Below are 26,740 nucleotides of genomic sequence, written 5' to 3'. Positions count from 1 at the left end.
TACATATCCCATTTCTATGTACTATTTACATGTGGAATTACTTGTGACGATGGCGACGGCGATTTGCTCCACGCCGCCATTCGTTCCAAATTGGGAGGTCTCAGGCTTCATTTCCCATTAAATCTTCACATGGAACTTTCATATCCAAAAAAAAAAAAATTCAACACAGAGGGAGAAATGAAATATGCCAATAAGAAGCCCGGCAACAGAGATTAGAGGCCCCCCGATTCATTTGGAATTCCCTTCAAAAAATAATAAAATGTCCGTCCTGATTCGTTCTGAGTAGCTGCGGGGCAGTTGCACAATCTCATCCTAGGAGTTACAATAAAGGCAGGCGCACACACACACACACACACACACACACACACACACACACACACACGCTGGCATACAAAACAGTGTGTCTTCTTCTCATTCACAGGGTGTTGTTGAGATTTAATATAGCATAAATTCAACATGTGACTTCTGCTCTCTTTTAGGTCTACATTTAATTAAACTGGGCAAAAAAGTCTTCTGGCTTTTAATTAAAGACAAACTCAATTGTGAAAGTGTGCATGACTCTGCATGCTTATGTGTGTACGACTCTGCCAAGGAGGAAAGGAATTAATGACGGCAATCAAGTGCATCCTATGTCCCCCGTCTGCATGCCTCAGTGTATCTCGCACCGCCAGCACCAGCGCCCCTCCGTCCGCCCCTCGAGCGATAAAACAGGAGAGAAAAAGAAAAGCCTCTCCGACTCATTCTCTCAAATCCCATTTTCCACTCTGACTCAGATTACAATCTGCACATTTCTCTGTCTTGGTCTCCTTCAATTTTCTTTGCATTTTGTTGGTCTGTCTATCACACTGGCCTCCCTCGCCATCTCTTCGCACAACTGCCCCCCCCCCCCAGAAACCCCCAACACACACACACACACACACACACACACTTCTCTGAACCAAAGCACTGAGCCAAATTGGTCTTTCATTTATGTGTCTGGCCTCAAGACTTAATAAACACTCAGAGATGTCCGCAATGCAACACTGGCTGCTGGACACACACACACGCACACGCACACGCGCACACACACACACACACACACACACACACACACACACACACACACACACACACACACACACACACACACACACACACACACACACACACACACACACACACACACACACACACACACACACACACACACACACACACACACACCTAAGTGTGCCAAGAGCTAATTAGTACACACATATCGCAGGCCAAAGGATGAGTGAACGAGCGCACTGAACACAGACGGTGTTTTTATGTCTAGCGTGTGTGTGTGTGTGTGTGTGTGTGTGTGCGTGTGCATGTGCGAGTGCGTGTGCGTGTGTGTGTGTGTCTCTCAGGTCTGGGGAGGGACTCTCCTGCCAATGGAGCCCACTTCCGTCCCCGCCTGCCCTCCTCCTCCACCTCCGATAGGCGGCGAGCCACCGTCTTAAACCACAATGCCTCCGACACACAGAGGCTTGGGGGGGTGGTGGTGGTGGTGGTGGTGGTGGTGGTGGGTGGGTGGATGGGGGGGGAGAAGTGTGGCAGCGGGGCAGACGGAGGGATACTCCACTGTAAACCCAGTCCAGACAGCAGGCTTTCTTGGCAGCTTCGCCTCGGAAAAAAAGCCAGTGCCAGCCAGTCAGCCGGCCGCCCACACATTACACTGCACACACACACACACACACACATATATACATATATATACAAACACATACGCCGACACACAGTTGGGACCATTCACTGTTTCTCGCCAGCCGTTTTCACAGCATGTTTACTTTGGGGTTTAAGTCCGTGGACGCATGAATTCTTTCCCTGTGCTACTCACTGACAGTTAACGGACGCAGGTCCCCCCCCCCCCGCTGAAGGCTGCATTATGAGAGGCTCTGTTCATATCCCACCTGATTGCTTCTCAAACTGGGTCGCGCTTTGCATGTGGCTGAGGAATTTGGATTTTTTTTTTTTTTTTTTCAGCGTTCCTGCCCTCAAAATTGCCTGTCAGCTTGAGTTGTGGTGTGGCGTCCTCTATCACAAAGTAATTGGTAACTATAAAACTGGGCTGCACAGTGCACTGTTTTGAATACAAAGAGGAGCGGGAGCAGCTGGGGATGGTTTCTGTACTGTATTCCCTGACACATGCTTCAATTTCTTTTTTCTTTTTACTATTTGAGCTCGTGTTTTTCCTCATCTGCACTAAAAAAGGCCTCCACACGTGACAAAAATAACAGGGTAAAGCCCAGAAGCACAATCCTGCAATAACAACATACCCTTGTTAGTAAAAGTATTTTTTTTTTGGGGGGGGGGGGATTTGTGCTTGTTTTTTGGGAAACATTTATTCATTTTATTGATTCACACAGCCCCTAATGTAGATGGAACTTCATGCGTGGCTTGGTTTATCAAACAATACAACTTTTCTTCTTTCCTTCGTCTTGGAGCTGCTCTGAACTCGAGGTGAGCTCGTATCTTTTAGTCGGCTTGAATGCACCGTGACTCAGAGTAAACATGGAGATGAATAAAATGTTTATTTCCAGGCCTTGGCAGCCACTTCTTGTTGCCATGATTTGGGCCAAATTGGGCACAGAGAGGAGCTGGACGTCTCCGACGATATACCGGCGTCCGTCCCGCGCTAATGCAGCAGCTGGGAGCGAGGAAGAGACGGGAACGATCCCGGCGATTGGAGGAGGAAAAGAAAAGCAATGAGAAGGAAGTCGACTTTCCTACAACTTATACGTAGGTTTGGAAAATATGATAGATCTGTTTTTGTAATGGGATTAAACAGTCGAACTGAGTTAAGACTGAGAACTGGACCGCTGCCAGTCGCTCTTGACATTCTGTTGCCAGTCGCTTGACAGTGACTTGCTTTAGTGATTTTCCATGCATAGTTTAAATGAACCTATTGTTAACGCAGCCTGGGGTTGGAGATTTGCTTTACAGTACATTTGCTCAACATTCTTTAATCCCCTTGCTCAAATGCAATGGCTCAAAAAATTATCTTTAAAAAAAAACCCAACATTTGTTTGACTTTCTGATCGCTAAAATGCAGAGAAGGGTGGGGAAGGGAGGGGGGGGGGGTGGTTCACGCGCACAGTAGCTAAATTAAGATTGGGGAAGTTTCTACATAATACGTTTATTCAACGTGAGACTGGAGGCGTCAATATACAGTCTATATTATTTTCTGCTTGCAGTCACATGTGACGCGTCTGATGTAAGCAAACGGGAAACACCTGGCATCAAAATTCAAAACGTGACTCAAACGAACAGACAGGTGGTTTGAAATGTAGCATAATGACAGGAGGAATAAAAAGGTTTTTATTGAGGCTTTCTGATGCTATTAATGTCAATATTGTTTGTACGGACAGAAATAAAAGAGACTCGAGCGTTTTAAATTTGACCCGGAGCCCCACGTTAAAAGGCCTTTTCATGTGTCGTCACCGTCTTGCCAGAGATTTTCTTCATCTCTCAGATATACGATGTTTACATGCTGAAAAGCGGGACGGGCTCAAAGACAGCCGTTGTTTCTGTGATGCCTGCAAACTCAATGCGGCAGTCGCTGAAAGGCTCCAGGGTGGCGGAGCAGCGTCCCGCCGCTGGAGAGCCATTGGCACTCACGCTGCCGGACCCATTAGGTGCATTTTGGCAGTTGTTCCAAACTCTGTTCTAAATCAATCCCCGAACACTTAAAACATGAAATGTCCGCTACTCTTGCATCTTGTAATCAACAAAGGGGAGAAAACAAAGCATTTACAAAACAAGTTCACATCTCTATAATAAGCTTGTTGGAGCAGAACCAAATGAGAAGAAATAATGGAACAGAGAGGGTGGGGTGGGGGGGGGGGGGCTACGTGCTGATGCATTACAAATGTGCATCAACCATGTAGGGGGCCTACATTCAGGCCATTTCAATTTAAATTGAAGCCAAAATTGTTGTGGGCCACATTAAAAGGATTAAAACGGGAATGAGAGAGGAGCTGCTCCCTCAGTGGACCATGTGATCATGTGACCATGTGATCATGTGATCCGCACCTTCTGAACAGGCAGGATGTCGCTCCTCGCTCCACGTGGGCAGTCCCAGGCTAACGGCTTTTGTCAACAATTACCCGTCGGCGGTGCGATTGAAGCTCAAGTCAAAATACAAAACAGCAGCACTCATTACAAGGCGTCCGTCAGGCTCGTCTCCAGTCATTCACACCGTCACACGGGTTCAAATCTATGTGAAACACAGTGAAAGGACTTTTGGAGATTAAAATGAATCACTCAATTATAGCGGAAAATTCATTATTTACCCGAAAACAATGGTTTCTCTTTGGGTCATTCAGAGTGATGTTGGGGTCGACTGAATTCCGATACTTGACGTTGAGGTCAAAACACAGTAAAACATGATTCTTCCACTGAAAATTCAGCAGCACTGTGTTGTACTTATGTAGACTTTTCTTTGTTTTTTAAATCGTTATCTTGTGCTTGGTGGGCCGGATTGCAGCCTTACGTTTGACAGCCCCCCTGTGATAAAGCATTAAGATCATTTTTACCTATACCGAACATAATAGCATGACATTTTCCTTGCATGTGGTGGGTTAGTGTCATCCTAAGACTTATGAAGCCACCGCTAAGAACAGATTGGAACACTTTAATGGAGAATGTTGAGAGGAAGCTGGGATGCTGTTACACCACAAAAGAAACATAACATGGGTTTTCTGTACAGAGACTAAGTGAACATTTCACTGGAGCTGTTTTGCACCAGCATTATCTCTGTGGTGATCCACTTCAGACACAGAAAGATGAAAAGGCTTGTGTGAAATTAGGAGCAGTTGGGTCTTGGCTCGATAAAGAAGCCGGCCAATCAAGGGGCAGAATCTCTGTACCAAGGAAAAAAAAGAAAACAAAAAACAAAACTACACCAGAGGTTCTGTTTAAGTCCATTTAAATGTTGAACTGAGCCAAAAAGGCTGCAAAGGCAGAGTTGGTTTCATTTATCTTAAGGAAATATGTGACATGGACACATCAGCATACATTGCACAAGCACATTTAATAGTTTGTCCATGGATTTCACCAAAAATGACCTCATCTTAAAGTATTTCCTGTTAATATTTCAGTTCTGCTTAATAAATCTTGACCCCCCCCCCCCCCCCCCCCCCCTCCGCTTGGAGAAATAGAGCCGGTGCATGTGACTGTGCGTGAGGCCAATAAAGACAGCGGCAGGGAGGGGAGGAAGAAAGATGGTGGAGGTTACAGCCGTAATGAACACTAATGTGTTTGTGAGAGATTTTAACCGCACCTTCACTGACTCAGAAAACATCTCCCTACCTCGCGCCCTGCACACTCTGCAGCTCCTGAGACTTGTAATTAACGCAGTGCCTAAATCACCGGCTCACATCCTCAATCACCTTTACAGTTTCTTCCTACGGTCAAACGGACACTGGGGGGTGGAGGGGGGGGGGGGGGGACCTTTCTCTGGTCACTCACCGTCCTGGCAAGCCGCCGCTAAGTTACACACTCACACACACACACACACACACAAAGCCGAGAGTCTTCCATCTGAAAGTACTCGGTGTGTTGCAGCATGTGAGAGAGAGAGAGAGAGGGAGAGTCGGAGGTGGAGAGGGGTTGCTGGACAGACTGCGTTTGTTTAAAGTCCCCTGGCGTGGCCCGAGAGGAGAGGCGGCGAGGCAGTGGAAAGGTGACGGCACAGGAAAAGGAGAAGCGCGGAAGGGCAGGGGTGAGTCGGAGGCAGGAAGAGAGGAGAGGAGAGGAGAGGAGCGAGGGATGAGGAGAGACGCTGAGTAAACAGAGCAGGGAGACTTTTCTCTCTGCTCGCTGTTTGTTCAGCGACGGCAGCAGCGCCATGACTCACGTCCTCTCTGCCTCTTTGCCATTCACATACAGCCGCTTAGATGCACACAGAGACGCACATAAATATGTCATAACCACACACACGTTAAGGCCCGTGGCACGAGGCCGGACGGATGGAGACGCCGGGCTTTGAGTGACGGCGTTAGCGTGTGCAGCCGAGTGCTGTGGTCCCATTAGGTGGATGGATCTCTAGACGGATGGCTATTATCCTAATTAGCGCTAATTATGACTGCTTCCAATTAGCCACACAACTGGCAGCGACTTCTCTCGCCGTCTTCCCGTCTCGCACTCGCTCTCTTCCTGCCTCCCCCTCAGTCCCCCTCAGCCGGGGGAAACGCACCTTGATGCCGGACGCCGGCTCGGGCCGCGTACGCGCGCTGGCAATTTTCATTATGCACATACAAATAAGACATTACGCTCTAATGGCGGCTCTTGTGGCGGCCCGAGCGCAGAGTGAAGAGGGCGGCTTCGCATTTGTGACTTTGTCTGCAGATCCTGAGTCTATACAGCGGTCACAGCCTGGGGCGTCCAAGCAATGGGCAGGCGGAGCGCCGCAAACACTCACGTTCACACCTACGCGCATCACCAATCAACCTCGAATTGGACATTATGCAAATGTTTCTATACAAAAGCTTTTAAATATCTGCATGGATGGATGGATGGCCTGAATAATAATTCACAGTGTCTTTCATGTCAGCTTCTCCTCTCCATAACTCGATGCGACCAACACCATAAGCCGGAAAACCACATGACAGAACCAAACAACGATTGCTTGCAGTGTTTACTTCACCAGCCAGAAGTGGGAGAGTCAAGTGGGAGAAACAGGCACAATAAGATCTGTAAATCTCTAAGAAGTAGAAGTACAACCGTATCTGGATATCCTTCTGTAGCTGAAACCACAAACTGATGGCTTCATGAGATGAAGAGCTTGTGCGCTACGAACACATTACAACCCATTGTAAACAATGGATATTGAGCACGCACACATGCACATGAGGGATCACGCTGGTGTTTCAAAGAAAAAACAGCCACAAATTGCGGTTGAAATATGGACAAATCGCTTCCTGTACCATTAAAGGTCAGTCGCACTGCCACCGAGCAAACAAGCCCAAGGCTTGATTAAGAGCGACGGCAACAAACGCCACGGCAGACGATACGGCGTCTGCTGCAAAACGTGGATTTTTTAACCGACGCGGCCGTCACCATGGAGACGGGGAATCAATACAAACGCACACGCAACTCTGCTTACAGGCGGAAACATTTTTTCCATTTGCATTATCCTGCCACAAACACAACCGCGTGCACACTTGCCCTCATATATTTTCTGCTGTGCTCAAAGCCTGCAGCGACACGGCGAGTGAGCGCTTCGCTCACAGTGACCCCCCCTCCTTCCACAAAGAAGCCCCGCGCCGGAACAGAGATGGCCGTGTGTCTGTTTTTCTTGAAACCTAGACAAACATTTGAAATCACAGAGTTGGGACGCGAGGCTGAAATTGAAATGACTTCAAATAAACGGCTGACGACAGCCCGGCCCTGGATTGGGGCACATTGATGTGTGTGTGTGTGACTGTGCATTTCACTCACCACCCATTAAATCCAACCTGGTGTAAATTCCCCTTTTTATGTGCACTCAAGTGCAGCACATGAAAGATGTGCCAAAGCAGAAAGGGAGCGGTGAACATACATGAAAAGAGCTGCTGTGTAATTTCCACAGGGCCACGCATGTGTCTTTATCGAATCATTTCATACAAAAAAAAAAAAAAAAAAAGGCACCAAAAATTGGCCACCTGCTTGGCATAAATGCTCGCTTCCTCCTCGGCTCCGGCTTCAGGTACTCCAGTGAAAGCAGTTTGCTTGAAAACCAGAAAATTGTCTAAGAGGCGCGGAAGCAAAATGGACAGCTGACGTCAATGTGAGTTCTGCTTCTGCACAATCACACAATTACAGAAAGCCTGGAGTCTGAGCCGCACCGCGTGGCCCTTCCTCAGCCGGCTCCACTTCGTGTGCAGATCCATGTATTGACCCACTGGTGAGAGTGCAAGCATATTTTGTTGCGGCTGCCTCTCTGTCATTATCTCCTGCGCCATAATGGTAACAATGGATTGATAACCTGTGGCAACGACCCGGCAGCAGGGGAAAGAAGACTTTTCCACAAAAATAACAGATTGATAAGACTTTGAACAGAAACCAGAGGACGCCGGGTCACAATTTGAAACGGTGCGAACACATTTATTTCTTGACATGAGCCCCCGAGTCAGAGACACAAAACTCCCACGTGAATACACGAGCAGAGAGGTTAGGCCACCGAAAGCCAGAGCGTAATTTCCCAAGAGCAGGAAGTGCTAAAATGTAGCCCTCCATTTGTCCGCGGGAGAAAGGAAAACTTGTGACCTTCTGCTTATTGATCGCAGGGCTGTGATCTCGAGGATGTAATCTTTTGGCTCTGATATTTCCCGGTCAATCAGCATTATGGACGTTTCGTCGGACGTTTGGCTCAGAAAGAAATTCTGGGTCTCGCGTTGAGAGAGGGCAGGACACGCACGGCGGCAGTGCCGCGAAGACGTGGCGCCAAGCGAGGAAAAACACATTCTTGACCCCTTTCACGTCCCCTGAATTCGTTTATGTTTTTGCTTCTTCCGTCGAGATCGGCCTGCCAGCCTCCCGCTGAGTGTCAAAACCCAACCTTGTCGGTCGCTCCTTAGTGCATCCTGCATCATCATCCTCCTCCCTCTCTCCCTCCCTCCCTCCCTCCCTCCCTCGCCCCTCTGGCTTCCCCCTGCCTCTCTGCTGTCGATAGGTTAAGAACTCTGTCCAATGACAGATGTGAGCGTGTTCGCATGTGTGTGTACAGGTTGAGAGCGTGTGTGTGTGTGTGTGTGTGTGTGTGTGTGTGTGTGTGTGTGTGTGTGTGTGTGTGGCTGCAGTCTGGCCAGTGATGGATGTGTGTGTGGCAGGTAATTAAAAGTGTGATTAGTGGATAATTAAAAGAGGGTCTCTGTCTTTGGAATATTTAACGACTTTAGACAGAGGGCACACACACACACGCACACACACACACGCACACACACACGCACGCACACGCACACACAAGCTGGCAGGTGGGAGTGTGTTGGTTCAGACTGTAATGGGACTATAATGATTCGTCAGATGAAATAGGATGGAGTGGGGAAGAAAGAGGAGGTAAAAAAAAAAAAAAGGGGTGGGTGAAAGATGTAAAGATGCGGCTCGGACATAGACAAAAGATACTGCACCTTTCAAAAATGCCCGTGCCAAAAATTAAATCATCATCGGGCTGGACAGGCACGCAAACATCCACATCCACACACTCCTTATTCCCTGTGTGAAAGATCAGCTCAGACAGAAGCAGATGCTCCGTGGCAGACAGAAATAGACGAGCGGAGAATCACTGAAGCCAGATCATCCAGGCCGACACACACACACACACACACACACGGGAACACAAGGATTGTATGTGCAAGAGAATTAGAGCTTAATTTACATCTGGCATTAAAAGGAGATGGCAGCCTGTGCTTATTAACAGGTTTCTCAATGTGCCGCCTGCACTGAGAGTGGATGTCGTCCTCTCTCCTCTCAGGCTTCCTCGAGTATTTAAAAAGGTACTGAAGTGATACGACGAGACTAACAAGACATGCTGGCTCTTGCAGGACGCCCCTTAATGGCTCTCGTGCTTCAAACTTGTAAAACAGAGAGGCAGTACGGGAATAGCAGGAGCCCCGGTGCGCTCAGTCTCCAACGTCACGCCCAACAGCGTCACGCCCAACAAACAGGGAGTTTGAAAAATCAATTCCAACCACTTCTATGGGGTTATATTTTTTTTATAAATATTATCTTAAGTTCTGAGCGAGCGATGGATTGTGCAAGCACACTAATAGCATTTTGAGGAAATATTTAAATTGCGCAAAGAAAAACTTGACATTGCGCTCAAAAATCATTTCTGCGCTCAGATTCTTCCTCTGCGCTCAACCTCTCTCTCTCTCAAATCTCTCCACCTCCGCAGTTCTGCTGTGCGCTCGCTCAGAATGTGCAAAGCCCAAATGTGACAGACACGGTTGTCCACCAATCACAGAAATTTGGGGCGGGCGTTGAACTCTGATTGGTTACTTCGGATTCTGGAAGTGACGAAGAAGAAGAAGAAGAAGAGGGAAAAACAAACTGCGAGGGAAAACAGAAATAAGGAAAACTAAAGATAATGATCCTGGATTACAACATGTTTTCCCTCGCAGTTTGTTTTCCCCTCTTCTTCTTCTTCTTCTTCGTTGGTTATGAGGCACTTCCAGAAAGTTCTCTCTTTTGGATTCATAGTTTAAAGGTTTATAACTTTCAAAACGTTAAGACCATTTTCATAACAATCACACTACAAAGGCAATTAATTGCAGAGTCTGTGCCACAGGTGGGGTGGAACACATGCCAGCATGAAAACATCCAGGTCTAAATTAGAAGCCAAAAACATCCAAGCTCTCTTTGGACAAAGAACAGAAGAAAACTGGTGGATGAGGCGAGTGTGATCAAAGTACTCTCCCAATTATTATTTTTTTTCCCCGTCATCTTACAGCCAGGACAGATTGAAAAAAAAAAACCCAAAACGAATGAAACCTTTGGCTTTAATGCCTTTAATAGTCGGGACAGTGTTTTGGATGATCCTGGATGCTCTCTCTCTCTTCGTGAACGGAACTGGACCAAACGTATCTGTTGCTAATCAAATAAAGAGTTTGAAACAAGCAGAATGAGGAATTGCGTTGTGGTGCTCAGGCACACTGACTTCCTCCAACTCCAAAGTCATGTTGGTTTGTCTTTTTTAGGTGCATCGTCTTTCTCCGACGCCCCGGTGATGGATTGTGCACCTTGTTGACGGACTCTACCTTTTAGCCCCAATGTCAGCTGAAATACACTGGAGCTCCAGCGACTCTGACGTGCATAAAGCAGGATATTGTCCTTTTTATTGTGGTGATGACTCCGACCATGGGGGGGATTCTTGAAGTGGGGGTCAAGCATATAAAAGAGTTGGTGGCAAAGGCAGAACAATAAAAGTCAAAGTACTACTTTTTGTTTTTGTTTTTGTTTTTTGCAGAAAAGTACAAAGGAAACGCGTCTGTGCATGCATGTGGTGAAAAATCCAGTTAATTTTTTCTAATAATCAGAGTAAATCTGAATAAACAAACGTTCAGCTTCCCTCTCCCAAGGCGGATGAAGCAGCCTAGAAGGAAGGGTTTGTGTTGTACGTTGTTGTTTTGTTTGTTTTTGAATCCCTACGTCGCTGAATGACAGTGATTTCATCAAATAGCTGTGTTTACGTTTGACGGGTCACAACTGCGACCGTGTGCGAAAAAAAACCCAAAACAAAGACGACCGGACGCGACCTAAAACGACACGTTTGCCTTCGGATCGCCTTCCAGACGAGGTGGAGGAAATGACGCTTTCCTCTTTGCCTCGGAGGAAAAGAAAAAAAAAGAAAGGTGCACGTATTGGAACGGTGTGGAGGAACGGTGTGGAGAACCCGGCGCGGAACCGTGTGAGTGAGTCACGACGGGCGTCGCACCACCCGGGGACAACCTTCGCAAAATCCGGACGCGCAAAACGCAACACCTGCGTGAGGCGACGACTGGCGAAGATCAAGAGAACCGGTCCCACTTGCATTGTGCCGCGTGTTTCACACCCTGCATTAGCCGACGTTTGGCCTCATCCACACATCACAGATACAGATGGTATTTTAATAGCGGGGGGGGGGGGGGGGTCTGAGCGAGTGTAAACCACGTCCTAATCGGACTTGTTACAGAGCATAAAGTATTAGTTTAATGTTACAGAGGGAGAGGATAAAACCAGCTGCGATGATTTGTTCCATTTGATTCCATTTCTTTTTTCTTTTTTTTTTAAAGGGCGATAAAGTCAGAGGAGTTAACAGTTGCACATTCCACAGTTGAAGCGCGATCGTCTGTGTCGCGCTCCTGCAGTTTAGGAAGCTCCCCCCCCGCCCGCCCCCCCCTCTTTGCCTCGTCCACAGCGAGTGCACATTAGGACGAGTTAGCCTGTCATTTGGAGGCGTCGTTAAGTAGCGGCTCCACACTTCATCTCTGTTTTCCGCTTTGGAGGAAGCGCTCTCTTCATCTCACTGTTTGAGGAACGGGAGAGGAGGACGGCGGCGGCGGGGCGTCCCAAATTCACCGGAAACATTATCATCCCAGCAAAATAAAGGCAGAATCAGCCACACCGGCAGGGAGAGTGTTTTATTAAAAGGCCAACGTTGTGCCTCGTGGCGAACGCGCGGCTCTACTTATAGCCCACAGACACGGCGAAACACATCAACAGTTTTAAACAAAGCGGCAACAAATTGCTTTTGGCAGAAAGGGCGATGAATATTCATCGTCCGACAGAAGGCCCTAAAGTGCCGTCTTCATAATGCAATTCTTTCTGACTGCACCTTGACAATGAATAATATTACCAGGGAAATGCAACGCAATTAAAGCAACCTCTTGTTCCCCGTCTCCCGACGCCACATGTGTGTCTCTCTGTCTCCTCCCCACTCAGCGCCGTGCGGCGCAGTGATAGCATTAAAAATTAACCAAGTCATCTGATTTCTTCACTGCAAAATTCATGCATAATGGCACGGCGGTAGTAGAACAAGTCGCCTCCGGACATTTCTTTTAGCAACAGCCACTCTTCTGCGAGCAGACGAAGTGTGCGAGTGGAAAGATGCTGGATATAAATTAGGCATAAAGAGAAGTTGGCCTAAATTATGAAGCAGCTTGGACAACATTTGCTATTAAGTCTTTGCCGGTGTAATCCTCCCTCAAATTATTTACACTGCCGACTGCAAATGTTGACACGTGGCGAGACAATACGAGAGGGCGTCCAAATCAAAAGTGCACGTCTGATGTTTCATTACTTTGATGTAAGTACAAGCATGTTCTCCACAACTGAGTCAACGACAAAACATTTTCTCTCTCTCTCTCTTTTTTTTTCTTTCTGAAACAAGGATAATCAATCTTTTGATGATCGCCTGACGTCAGCGAGCTGATCGGTGAATATCACACACACCGATACGAGTTTATTACATGACGTGTGTTTAAACCTCGTAAACGCCGAATCATTAAGTTTCAGGTACAAACGTGCTTTCCCCCCCCCCCCAAACAATTTCGTGGCGACTGCAAACGCTGACGCGCGATTAGCGGCGTCAGACACACCTCTGCATGGACGCGTTGTCGAAACACGGAGGTTTGTGTTTTGTCTCTTGCGGGCCACAGGCTAACAGTTGAGCAAAGGCAGATTTCACGCCGTCCTCGCAAGAGTCTATGTGAGTCCCTGGCGCAGAAGCACTGATACTAACTTATCCAGAGGAAACAAAACAAAACAAAAGAAAAAACACCCATGTTCAATCACATTAACCATGGCTCTTATTGTTTTTCCATCAAGGCATGAAGGATTTGAGAAGTGTGACTAAAGAAATAAGAGGCCGGTCTGGTGTTCAGCTTGATGACGGAGTCGCGGCTCGGGGCTGTACCAGCGAGGCACGGCAGCCTCAATTCAATATATCTGTGGACACGGAGGCGGGATTGGCCAGGACGTTTATCCTCCGTAATGTTTTATCAGCTTGTCTGACCGGGACAGTGTCAGGAAAGCAGAAAAAAACATTTCTCGCCCAGCCCGGGTGTCAAGTGGCTGCTGATCTGGAAGGAAAACATATCTGCTGGTTTGTTTATTGCGCTGCAGCAGGATACCAGGTCGTAAATGAACTTTTGTCCAAAGGTTACACTTAAAAAGATTCATTGTGGAACATTTAGATATGATAATGCAGTATGGCAATAAAAAACCACATCCGTCACACTCGTCTTTGCCACATATTCCAAAAATCACCTCGTAGCTTTATTGTTTCGAGCAAAAAAATTTTGTTTTTGTGTTTTTGTTTGGAAAAGGTTTTGCAGCAGCGGCGTTTCAGAAAAGGTCCATTTCCCCCAGTCGACATGGGGAAATACAAGTGTTTTTAAAAAGTTGTTTTTTCCCCTCGTTTCCATGGAGACAGGGTCGTAGTCTTTTCAAAAACTTCCACCTCTTCAAAAAGTTGTGTTTTCAGTGGCTCGGACCACCGCTGACATATAAACGGGGCGAAAGATTAGACAGAGAAAAACATTTTTACTTCAGACGCTCAAACTGGGTTAAAGTTTCCTGATGGAACTACAGCAGTTCTTGATCCTGCGTCATCTTAAGAAGGTTAAAATTAAATACTTATCCGGCTATAAAGTGGAAGGTGCTGAGATTTTATAACGATTTAGCATGAAAATGCATCGTGTTAAAAACTACGTTTTTGCTTCAAAGTATCACATAAAATAGCTCAAAAGGTTTATTGTGATAAAGAAACGAGGACAAAAGTACATTAAATGTGGGAACATGTGTTCAACTTTATCAAGTTACGACGACATCACAAAAGTAAAATTATGTATAAAGTATAAAATATTGGTATAGTGATAGACTTTATCACAACGTACCATAAAACCGTGTTAAAAATAAACTAATTATACTGCCATAAGGTTATTTTAATTACATACAATTATAGAATAAATGTAAGAACTTAAACAATATATTGTGATTTTGATTATCTTTGGTGTTTTGCATCGGAGCAATAGTCACATCATTTCTAGGTTAATTTATATTTAAGTTTTTCGTTAAATTAGATTTAATTAACAATTTGATGTCGGAGAGTGTTTACAACAGGGACAAAAATGTTCTAACAAATGAAAAACAACACCTGATAATCTTTTTTTATCATTGTTGAAAGCAGAAGAAACAGAAGCCAACAGGTCACATGAGTTATTCTAAAGTGCGTCATATAAAAAAACGACTTTCCCAGAAACCAAACTGGTGCTCGTCGTCTTCCCAGCAGCATTCCTGGACCTGAACCAAGCCAATTACAGGACGGCCCGACCCCGAGCCTCCATTAAACCCACGCCCAGGAGCTGACGGGAGTGTGAAGACCAGGGCCCGTCTGTGTGGGGCGCATTACGGCCGGAGGCAATAAAGAAATAATCAAAACAAATGGAAACGTGCAGGTGGAGCAGACGGTGGAGGCAGGAGCGGCCTTCATGGTTACGGATTATGTGTTTGTTGTGTTTCCCTCTGCTCACGCTGACTGCAGGACAGAGGACACCAACTGACCTCACGTTGGCCAATGTGCTCACTTCCTACACACTCCCTGACACCGGCACGGTTCTGACAACTATTCCAACCTGGGCCCTTCTCAGTTCTGTGAGTCTTTGACGACAGGATCTGAAAATACGATACATAATGTCTTTACATACGGGGGAAACTTCCAGGCAGCGAATCTCCCCGTTATCAAAAGAAAATCCATCGTCCATTGTTGATACTGCTTAAACCAACTCAGGATTCACGCTTAGTGGAAAACTTTCAAACCCCAGTTAAGCTTCAATGCAGTTTTCCGGACTGTGGGAGGAAGCTGCAGTAAACAAAAATGAAAAAAACGGCACCTATTACAGGCCCAACGTGAAAAACCGCATCTCTGCTCTGGACATGGTTTTATAAAGGTCGCTGCATCAACGCAAAAACTTTTCTGAGACGCAAACGTGGTTTTCAGTTGAGACATTACGCAAACGGGACCGAAGAGACACCAAGGGACTGAATCTGAATCTATTTGGACGGTGGAAACTAAAACACACATGGAGAACATGTAAACACCCCTTTGCTTATGCTTACAGTCACTCACACACCTGCACCATCATGTTAGCTCCTCGAGTTTGAAACGTTTTCCACCACAATGCATTGTGGAACTACTACGACATGAAACGTCCACACGACAACTTTAACAGTGTAAAATACAGTCGATCTCCTTCTGACAATCGGAGTTGAGCTGAAGGTCAATGGAGGAAAGATTCCAGGTTTGAACGGGGATCAAGAACCACTAAGAGAGAGAGAGAGAGAGAGAGAGAGGGGGGGGGGGGTGAATGAGACGAGACTAAGTAACACACACACATCCAGTGAAGTAAAGAGCGAGGTGAGATACCGAAGTGGAAATGGGCGAGTTTACAGTAGAGAATTTTCATTCTCTTATTTGTCGCCACATTAGGGGACCAAAGGAGCAATTCAATTATGGAGCTGTATGGAGGGGGGAGGGGCGGCGGGGGGGGGGGGTGTAAATTGGAAAATATCAAGTTCAGACAGGCGTCAAAAAAGGGTCCCCCCGTTGCTTTATACCCTCTCTTTCATTTTCTTCACAAAAATTAATCAATGTGAGAATCTGGTGTGAAATTCGACTTTTTTCCCTTCATATCACAGCAGTTTATCTTGAATCCAATGTCATTTAAACCTCTCACACAGGTAGGTCCCCCCCCCCCCACCGCCCCCCCACCAGCTCATGTACACGAGATATTTCTTTCACGTGTCACTTCAAAAGTCAACAACCTGTAACAGCCGCAATTACTTATGACAAGCCCAATTTGAGCTGTCAATTAAAAACACCGGCGCCGTTCTAATCCACGAAAGAAAGACGGCGGCGGCGGCAGCGTGGCTTCTCGAGAAGGGAAACGAGAGCAAAACTCTTTCTGTGGATTTAATCATTTCTGGGACGTTGCCTTGCTAATTCATGGCGCTAATATGCGCAGGCATTCGGAGGCAGGCGGGGCAAATGAAGACGTACGTGGATGTTTCCCGCCAACGCGAGGCGGACCGGCAGGTTTGGCCGGTTCATCAACGAGATTGCATTGCAGCGGCGAGCCGCTGCTCGGGCTGCTGATGGAGGAAATATTACATCATTTAGCTACTACAAGACCACAACTGACACACCACTTGAGCAGCAATTTCCACGGCGCTTTTTTTTACTGGTCTCGTGTGAAATACGTTTGATAAATATGCTTGGATAAGTCTGATCAGATTTTTGCCTCTAATATAAATTCTTTTTTTTTTTATACCCCCCCCTCCAGCTGACATACTGCGAACGCTTTAAATTCCAGTCGGACACTTCGCACTATGCACACAAGTGTTATGGTTCGATTTGCATGCATGTTTTTTTTTTTTTTTTTAGGAAAATGAAAAAATACTGAAAATGTCTGTCTGTGGTCCTTCCACCATCATAACAACTCATTAAAACCTGTTCAGTCTTGTCAACCCCCAAAAAAAACAAAAACTAAACATGAATCATAAACTTGTAATCTGAGCAGCACAGAGATAATAAAAAGAAATCAATCACTTCAGCTGGACGAGTGTAACTTTGTCGAGGAATGCATATGGAAATTTAAAAAAACTAACAAGAATAAGAAAAAAAAAATGGTGAGTAAGAAAATGGTGTTTGGCAGGAAGTGCTGAATGGCTTTCAACAGGAAGTGGGGTCATTCATTCATCCGCTCACTCGTACAAAGTGTTTTTTGGGTTTCCTGCATTTCGACACATTTGAATCTGCGTCTTGTCAAATGGATCCGCCCAGCGTTGAGCCTGTGACTGATCAGGACCGTCTCCTGTCGGAGGAAGCGATGAAACGCTGGAACGTTATGGAAGCGGTCGACCAGACAGTCGTGGGAATGAGCGAGAAACCGAGGATGGTCTTGTTCAGGGGTGTCAAACACATTTGAGTGCAGGGGCCACATTCAGTCCAATCTGATGCTGAGTGGGCCGCACTGGTAAACCCAGCGCCTTAAATAACCTTTAAACTTTGGCTTTTGGCTTTGGCGCAGAGTATACGTGATAAAAAAAAATGTCTAGATTTTCCCAAATCCAAACAATGAAAAGTTACTGCGATCTCGGCAGAAAATCCATTTTATTGAAACTTTCTTCTTCTTTTTTTTTTGTGTGCAAAATACAGCGAAATATTCCAAACAAATCAACGTCTCCTTAAGCTGATGCATTATGCACGATTGTACAAACTGGGCCTGACAGCATGGCCAGCGTTTCAGCTCAAAAGTCACGTTTTGTCCCACCACTCCTGAGAAACGTGTTCAAAACTCAACGTCTTCTCTGAGGGTTTGACACATTTGCTACATCGGAGCCTCTTGCGGGGCCGGGTTTTGGACCACGGGCCTCAGATTTGACCCCCCCCCCCCGGGGTCTGGTTATCGCGGGTGCAAAACAATACTGTTACGTTCATAGAACTGGCACGGGTGACGAAAAGCTCACAGGGACGCGACGAATGACGCGACTCCAAATACAGCAAAAAAACACACAGGCGGGAAATGAAGAAGTAAGAAAAACAAGAAGTGAGAAGTTTGACAGTTTCCCATCTGTCCTCCTGTCCTCCTGTCCTCCTGTCCCCTGTTCGGGGCCTTCTGTTCCCTTCGTGTGGCTTCTTGTCGTCGGGGTGGAGAGAATTCTACCCCGGCCAGTTTCCTGTATTTTCCTGTTTATAATCCCACAACAGGTTGTTTTTTTTTTCTCCAGTAGAGCCTTAATTTTTCTTAAGCCTCTCGTTTACACGAGTCTTGATTTGGCAAGGAAAATTGCAGACAGACAGGTCAGCACTAATGTCATCTAAAAAAAAAAAACAGTCGTGATCAAACACTCCTGGATCAAACTCAAGAACGATGCCCGCAAGTTGCTTTATGTAATGAAACTGAATGAAAGCCACAGCGAAGGCTTCCAAACGGAGGGGATTTGCAGGGGAAAAAAAACAATAGATAAGTGGCACATGGTTCCTTTCAAATGCAGCCATATGTCTTAAAATCCTTCGTGTCTGGGATGTTTTTGTAATCCCAAAAGTAACTAAATCATATCGTTGAGAGGACAGTCACAAGCTTCTGGTGCCTTCAGAGATTAAGTTCCAGACACAATGGATTGGGACGAGCTTAAACTCTTTTACTCTCCATTCATTTCCTGTAGGTTGTGGTTTTTTTTTTTTCCCCCTCCTCTCCTCCATGTATTTCTCTACTTCTCACTCTCCCTCTCCTTCCGCAGCCACTCTGATCCTCCCCTTCGGCTGCCGTGAGAAACGGAGTCATTATAGAGAGAAGACCTTTCAAATGGACGGCTGCATTTCCAACGTGAGGCGGGATCCGAGCCCACACGTCCTTTGAGTCCCCCCCCCCCCCCCCCCCCCCTCCCAACGACGCTTTCTCTCTTGATCTCGCCGTCTGACACACACACAGGCACACACACACACAAACGGTGTGTGCGCACGCTCACAAACAGAAACACACACAACATCTGCTTGCAAAGTTCAGACACCGAGAAACTTCCTTCTGTTCAGACCGTTGCCGTGTGTGTGGTGTGTGTGTCTGTGTGTGTGTGTGTGTGTGTGCGTGTGTGTGTTGGAATGCAGCAAAATAATGAATGGTTCCCTCTGTCAAAGTGTTGTTTGACAAATTAAAATGAATGAACGCTGGGACGCACAGCCTCCTCGCCGTATGGCGGCTCAGGCCAGGTCCGAGGAGGACAATTTCCCAGAAGGCCCGGGTTCTGACACTGATGCCTCGTGGCGTCGGGTCTCTCTGCGCCGCTAAACTCCCCGGCAACAAGAAACTGAAAAAAAAAAATTCACTGTCTGTCCTGCCATGCTCCTGCATAGATCACTGCGTTTATTTGATCAATCCGGGCTGCGCTTGTCCCTCGACGGAGAAGGGTAAAAAATAAATAAAAAAATTAAAAAATGGGGGGAAGTCTGATTCCCGTGATCCGGGCCGGTCTCCTTGAAAGCCGCCGGCCATCAGAATCCCTTCCACGTCCATCTGCCACCAGCCGCAGAGCTAATTACCAGCAGCAGCTCGCCCGTCGCGACCCGGGCTGCAGGTCACCGCCAAAATAAACACATCAGCGCTCGAGGTGGCTGCAGAAAACAGGCTTCAGTGTGTGTGAAGTTCAGAGCCCGTGTGAAAGTAGGGAAGCGGGAGGCAAAGAAAAACTGTATGTGAGCTGGGGTTTGGGGAGGGGGGGGGGCAATCAGAGGGATGGCAGAGCAGCATGGAGATAGAGAGGACGGGGAGTTCGAGCTCCATTAGATTAGAGCAGAGTGTGTGGGAAGTGACAGCTTGTAAGTTCTGCGCTGGCCAGCATTTGGAGAGCTGGGGAGTTTGGGAATGTTCATAGACAGACAGGATGAGGAGAGAGCACACTAAACAGTGTGTGTGTGTGTGTGTGTGTGTGCAGTGGGTATGCAGAGTTGAGGTTAAGGCTGCAGGCTCGTGGACATAAATTGAGAGCAGTGGGAGAGGCTGAGAGACGGGGGCCGGCGACTCGGGGAGGGATGCATATCGGATCAATAAACTTCATAAACGACATCATCAGCCCGGTCGCCACGAAGACAGCCAACCGCCAGGCGCCATCTGGGCCCCGTCTCACCGGACCGCAGGATCAGCCAGCGTAACCTCGCACACAAACACTGGCAAACACACACGCACGCACGCACACACACACACACACGCACACAAGCTGAGCTGTGCAAATATTCACTGCACTCCCTCCGACACGCTCATGAGCCCTCGCACAGACGCTCGAGCCAGGTAGACGCAACCGAGATCCGGCCTGGTGAGACAGATTGTGTGTGTGTGTGTGGTGTGTGTGTGTGTGTGTGTGTGTGTGTGTGTGTGTGTGTGTTGTGTGTGTGTGTGTGTGTGTGTTGTGTGTGTGTGTGTGTGTGTGTGTGTGTGTGTGTGTGTGTGTGTGTGTGTGTGTGTGTGTGTGTGTGTGTGTGTTGTGTGTGTGTGTGTGTGTGTGTGTGTGTGTGTGTGTGTGTGTGTGCACCACAGCAGTTAAGCAGTTTATCCAGCAACAGGAGTTTATGGGTTCTGTATAACACTACATCCTGTTGCATGATAATGACCGTGAAAAAAAAAGAAAAAAGAAGAAGAGGCACAGCCAGTGAGAGGAGGAACGGCCAACTGAGAGAACAAAGCAATAGAAAGAAAAGCCATAGAGGTAGAGAAGTGGGGGGGGTTGAGAGACGGAAGGGAGAGGTGAGGGATGGAGGGAGGGAGGGAGGGAGGTGTGGAGGACATGTCTGCTAAGAGACAAGAGGGGAGCTGTGAAGAAAGGTGCAAATTAGTCTTTTCTCCGAGGGCTCAGAAAAGGAGTGTTGTGCACGAATCGTCTTCACGGCGCTCGTGGGCGGCAAGCAAATCAGAATCATCTCACAATGCGGGAACCGACGTTTTTATCCAGATTCTATTAATGCCCAAAAATGGTATGGAGGTTCACTTCTTTGCAGTCACATCAGAGGCGCGCGTGTATGTGTGTGTGTGTGTGTGTGGTGTGTGTGTGTGTGTGTGTGTGTGTGTGTGTGTGTGTGTGTGGTGTGTGTGTGTGTGTGTGTGTGTGTGTGTGTGTGTGTGTGTGTGTGTGTGTGTGTGTGTGTGTGTGTGTGACGATGACGGCAGAGCGAGCTCATTGTGGAAGAGAAGGCACCATGAAATTGCTTGTTATAAACTTCTTTAACAATATCGTTGAGACTAATTCTATATCACAAAATACCGCATGCCGCCGTGAAGAGACTCTTCTGAGAGGACGAGCCAGCTGCCCGTTGCATCTGGCTGCCATGGTTACGGGTAGCCGCTGGTGCGGACGCGTCCCAATTTGAAGAGTCTCGGCTCCAAAGTTTTACAGAAGCGAGATCATTTAGTCCCGAGCGATCAGAGCACAGGGGCTCAAATAGAAACGAACCACCCGTTTTATTTCATTTCATCTTTAAGTTTCTGCCCTGTAACTAATAACTGGAACTTTAATATGAATCCAACTGATTGTATTTATATGAGAACAAGCTGAAAGTCGCTGCGATCATATAGGTACGTGTGTGTACCTTTACAGAATACATGTCTACACCAACTTCATATACAGTGACAATTAAAAAAAAACTCATTTCGTTCAAAATAATGTTTGTAATGTCTGGTATTAAATAGAAAAGCTTTTCCGAGGCCTCGCCAACATGATAATTAGGACATTTTTCAAAGTCGCACGTGAAGTAAACTTTACGTTTTTTCGAGTCGGATTCAGAATGTTTCCTATTGTTCAAGGTCGAACGGTAAAAAGCATTAAAAAGTGAATATTAAACAGTGAAATTTTGTTTCTTTTACAAGTCAATCTGAATGTAAAGTTACGAGAAAAAAAAATGGATATTAAATCAACATGTTTATCAAATGACCAATTCAAGGTCTGACCACTGCAAGAAAAGTTCAGACTTTGCGAGGCGGCAGCGACAATATCAAATATAATACCAGCTGCCAAGTGGTTTGATTGTTACAGTGCAGAGACGCCACCCAGCCGCATGCACGGTTTAGAATGGTGAATTAACCTAATATGCATGTGTTTGGATTATGGGAGAGAAGCAGCCCCCCCCCCTGCACCTCCAGACTCTATGCAAAGTGAATTTTATCTCCTTTCAATTGACTCATGTGTGTCCAAGGTGTGGAGAAATGTAATCTGCGAAGCGCCTGCGAGTGTAAATCCGCGGGAAAAAAGAAATAAAGAGAGAGAGAGAGACGGCTGTAGACCCATGATGGAGTTAACTGAGACGGAAATTATTTATTTCAAATTATTGCAGGCGATACACCTCCCCTCTATCTGTATAAAATTGGTATATGGTCCAAATAAAATGGCTCCTACACTAAGTGTCAAGCTTTTGCTGTGTGAAATAGCACCTCTGCTAGTTATTACCAGAATGTCACTGACACTGCATTTCATGAATAAAAAAAAAATAAAACATTTAATAATTTCTTATGACTTTAGTGGAGGCAGCCGGGTATTGAGTACAAACTAACTGTGTGTGCAATAAACAGCGGAGGAGACGGCTTCTTTCCCTCATAATAAAATGCAAGGATGTCACAATTCTGGCCGGATGTTTATCCGTCTTTCCGAGCTTAATCAAGATAAATAGCGGCGAGTAACGGGGCAAGTGTGGCCACACCCGCTAACTCTGTGTCGCGATCAGGAGGCCCGGCAGCCAACCGGGAGCTCCTGCCGGCCGGCGACGGGCGATCGCCCAGCGTCAGATCACGTTGTACTTCAGACGCTCCGCTCGCCTCCTGCAGCCGCCGTTACATCAGCACTTAGCGTGCAGCCGCCCCGGCTTCAGCTCCGTCTTCATTATCTTCATTTTGTGCTTTTCACTCCTAATTGCGAATATATTCTTGCTCCGCTGACGCTCTTATGTGACAGCTCATGTGCGCGGCTCTGGATGGGCGGCTTCCAGGAGCGACCGCTGCCAAACGTTACCGAGCTGCGCCGCAACAAACTGCTGCCATTTCCACACTGAAACCAGACAGTAACTTCTCGTTCTGCCATTCCGCCGGAGTTTAAGTACGAACTGCGAGATGCGACGCAGCCAGAATGGTTCCGAGGAGCTGAGAGGATGGATTCCGACTGGCGATAACGCACAAGTGAGACATTATGTGAAATGACGGCGTGGCGGGCCCAGTAATCGCTTTGGGATGTTCTTGAAGAGTGCGGAGCTCTGTTGAGATGCGTTTCATGTGATGCTGACTGAAAGTAAACTAAGATGTTTGCCTGTGAATGGGGGGGGGTCACGGCCACGGCGCCAATTATTGGAGTGTGTTTGCAACAAGTGCTAATGGTTCCCAAGCTTTCGTCCTCCGAACCCCAGAGCGAATCCGCCAAAGTCAAGGTCTTACAACCTCGGATAAAGCAAAGCCTTGGGCCATCCCGTCGTCTCCAGCGACACGCCGCGGGGGTCCTGGACCCTCGCCTGAGAACGATGGCGAAACTACATCCAACCTTCGACAAGGAGAAATGAAATTGGCCTGCTTCTATTTTAATTATTTTGCAGTAAGCATTACTTATATTGCTGCTTTTGTTTTACCCCAAATGCCCGGTATTTCCAGTAATTCTGAATACAAGATTAATGTGAACAAGAATATATTGAATTCTCTAATTTCTTTTTCTTTCAACAGGAAAAAAAAAAATGCTGTAATTGATGTACAATATAAACATGCTACAGGGGTTATGCTGATGTATTCTGCAATTCCCAGTGAAGAATGTAACTGTGAATCGCTCTGGATGAATTAGGCTCCGCCCACACCGCACGTCTTGATGCTCGATTCAGATTTTTTTGCTGGGATCCGCTTTTTTTGTTTGTTTTGCGAGATAATTTCAAACGCGACTGAAGGTGATCGGACCGCAGGTTTTCGGGCCTCGGAGAGCACAAGACGCCGTGAAGTCACGCCGAGCACGCTATTTGCGCACGTGGCACGCCGGTCAACAACTCAGGGTTGCCAGATGTGACTCACTGTTTCCAGCCCAAACGACATGAGACCCACGCACTTCCAACGAAAACCAGCCTGTGCAGGAATCGTGTTAAAACCGTAAAACTATTATACGTGTAATAAAGGACACGCCATAAACACACAAAATAAACAAAGTTAAAAAGGAAGAGAATTTGGCTCCACAATTTGGCGGACACTCACCAAACCTGGCAACACAGCTCAGCGTGTAGTTGTTTAATAGGAGTTGACAAAATCTAGACGACATGACGAGTGAAAGGAGAAGAAGAGGTCACAGCTTTTAACTGCTTCCTCCGGCGCTTATCCGTCACGTCAGTCACTCGTCAATGACGAAGCAAAAAAAAAAAAAAAATCTGCGGATAGGTACCGGATATGAGCGAGGGTCTGGGTCTGGTGTGAAAAAAAAAAAAGGGAATTGGAGCTTTGGCAGGGTTATAAAACAGGTGGGACATGGGTGTGAATTGTTTTGATGAGAAACTTTGTTAAGTAGCTTCAGAAGTAACTGAATAAAGTCTAAATATCAGAAATAATTAAGATGTCATCTTCATTGTGTTCTTTTCAACATTGTAAAATCAATTATCTGTCAACCAGTCCACTCAAACTCTGGAAAGAAAGAAAAATACCATTCATATCAAGCCGATTTATACCAGACGAGACATTTGGAAGGTGAAAAAAAAACTAAAGGAAAAAAAAAAAAACCAGCTTCATTTAATTGACTTCTTTCCCTCGTCAAGTAAGAGTCACGTCACTTTTTGAGAGCGGAACTTTTTGAGCTGACACGAGTCGAAATTAAGTTGGAATTGGACTCATTTGTGGCCATCAGACCATTTGAAAACTGTGTAAAATTGTTTTTCAGTCTCAAGCATGGAAGAATCAAACTTTACCGTCTCTTCGGATATTGATTAATTAAAAATTTTAAGTGCGTCGGCGAGCGGTGGCGGCATTAAGGAGGCGTGAAGGCAACAACAACAACAATAGCAACAGCGACAGCAACAGCAGCGACACTGGCTCGCCGGTGCTGAGGCCTGCTTTAGTGACATTCATCCTCAGTATATATGGCTATTAAAATATGTTAATAGGCTGTTGTCATGAAATAATCAGAGGTAGTAACAAGGACTCCTCGTTTCCTCCTGATCGCCGACGTCGAGGGGAAACAGTTTAAGGAGGCTGATACAGTGTAGTGGTGACAGTAAACACTTTCCATGCAGGCGGCGTCCTGAGCGGCAAAAATAATTGCAGTCCACTGTCGTTAAGCCACACTCAATGAAGCCCCATTAAGTTAACAGGAGGACATTATCCATGTTCATTCAAATTAAAAAAGCAAAGTCAAACTTGATGTGGATCACGCACATGCGAAAAAAAGTAAGTAAGTAAATAAATAAATAAAACTGCTTATGTAACCCGACTCCACAAAGCTTTCTCCCGAAGCACTTTTGAGGTGGTGGCTGTCATTAAAAGAGTGAAAAAGTTGCAGCCTGGCCGTTTACGTGCACGCCAAGGCTACTGACAATTTCATTCAATAACACACTGGGGAGCAGTTAGTGTTCCTAATGGGAAGTTAGTTATCTGAAAGTGCGAGCGCAGCCTCATAAAATCACTCAAGGTCTCCGTCTCAACGCCCACTTTCACTGATGAGTAGATTCAAAAAGGTACGTATGAAAAAAAAAAAAAAAAAACAGCGGAGACGCCGCCTGAATCCACGGCGCATTATTCTGAGAAGCTTTCACAACAAACCCCACCCCCCCCCCCCCCCCCCCCCCGGCTTTGAATGCTTACATTATTTATACACTGTGGGAGCGTTTTGTCAAAATAATGACACTGACAGGATATCTGTAGCAACTAAGGAATAATATGCAAATCAGAGGCGTTGTTTTAAAGGAGCCAGACAACAGCATCAGACAAAAGGCTGTGAAATATACAGGCGAGACAACACGTCCAGGCACCCTCATATCTCGGCGGTTCAATTAATAGAAAAAGAGCTTCTCCCGTGCACCTCAAATTACTTAATAACCTTGTAGATGTGATTCCACTGAAAAGTCCCTTTTTTATCTTCCCTTCCTAATGTTCGCAGTCTATTGTAATCAAAGGGGTCAGTTATCTAAATAGCTCATTATTCATAACAAGTGACATGCGAGGATTAAAAGGAACTTTTGTGCAGCAGCAGCAGCACACTAATTAATACACCACTGAAGGGATAAGAACTGTAAAATTAAAATCTTTATCTCGGCCGGCATTTTGTCAAACGTGCCGCGTGGAGTGGGGCGGGGGGGGGGGGGGGGGGGGGGGGGGGGGGTTTGGGAGAGAGCCAAGCAGGCGCCTACATTCGGTTGTTGGGGATGATTTTCTGTCCGTCTTTGTACCAGGTGACCAGCGGCCGGGGAAAGGAGGCGAGAGGCGGCGGCGCGATGACGGCCGCCCGGCCCTGGGTCACCGTCTTTCTCTGCTCCTCTCCGGTGAACTGACCCAGAACTGGAAAGGAAAGCGAGAACAAGAGAATCAAGAAAAGAAAAAAAACCAAAAAACAACACTATTATATTCCACCTCTCCTGGGCCGCCGCCAATCCTAATGCACGCCAATTCTTGCCCGCCTGATGGCGGGGAAACATCTCGTTTCTCCTGGAGTGAAAACCTTTGTAGCCTTTGTGTGTGAAACGAAACCACTCCCACCCGAGGTTATGGGAAATGTTATGTAACGTCTTCTTTCA

The 26,740-nt window shown here is 46.5% G+C and overlaps 1 protein-coding gene across 4 annotated transcripts in view; it reads right to left on the bottom strand.

Moving 5' to 3' along the window:
- LOC308128664 (protein sidekick-1-like) overlaps positions 1 to 26,740 on the bottom strand; it is a gene marked incomplete at its 5' end in the record, with an annotated part of 285,540 nt that overhangs the window by 141,692 nt on the left and 117,108 nt on the right. For 3 of the 4 annotated variants that reach the window (XM_080494304.1, XM_080494305.1, XM_080494306.1), the window contains one exon: positions 26,357 to 26,504. In XM_080494304.1, coding sequence (XP_080350430.1) covers positions 26,357 to 26,504 — 148 coding nt within the window. Of the gene's footprint in view, positions 1 to 26,356; positions 26,505 to 26,576; positions 26,673 to 26,740 lie in introns of those variants that run through there. The other variant, XM_080494307.1, reaches the window with a different exon arrangement.

Source organism: Blennius ocellaris, assembly GCF_963422515.1.
Source record: "Blennius ocellaris genome assembly, chromosome: 3".
In the NCBI taxonomy this organism is placed as follows: Eukaryota; Metazoa; Chordata; class Actinopteri; order Blenniiformes; family Blenniidae; genus Blennius; species Blennius ocellaris.
Note: the sequence above shows the minus strand (reverse complement) of the source record. Positions and strands in the feature narration are given on the sequence as shown.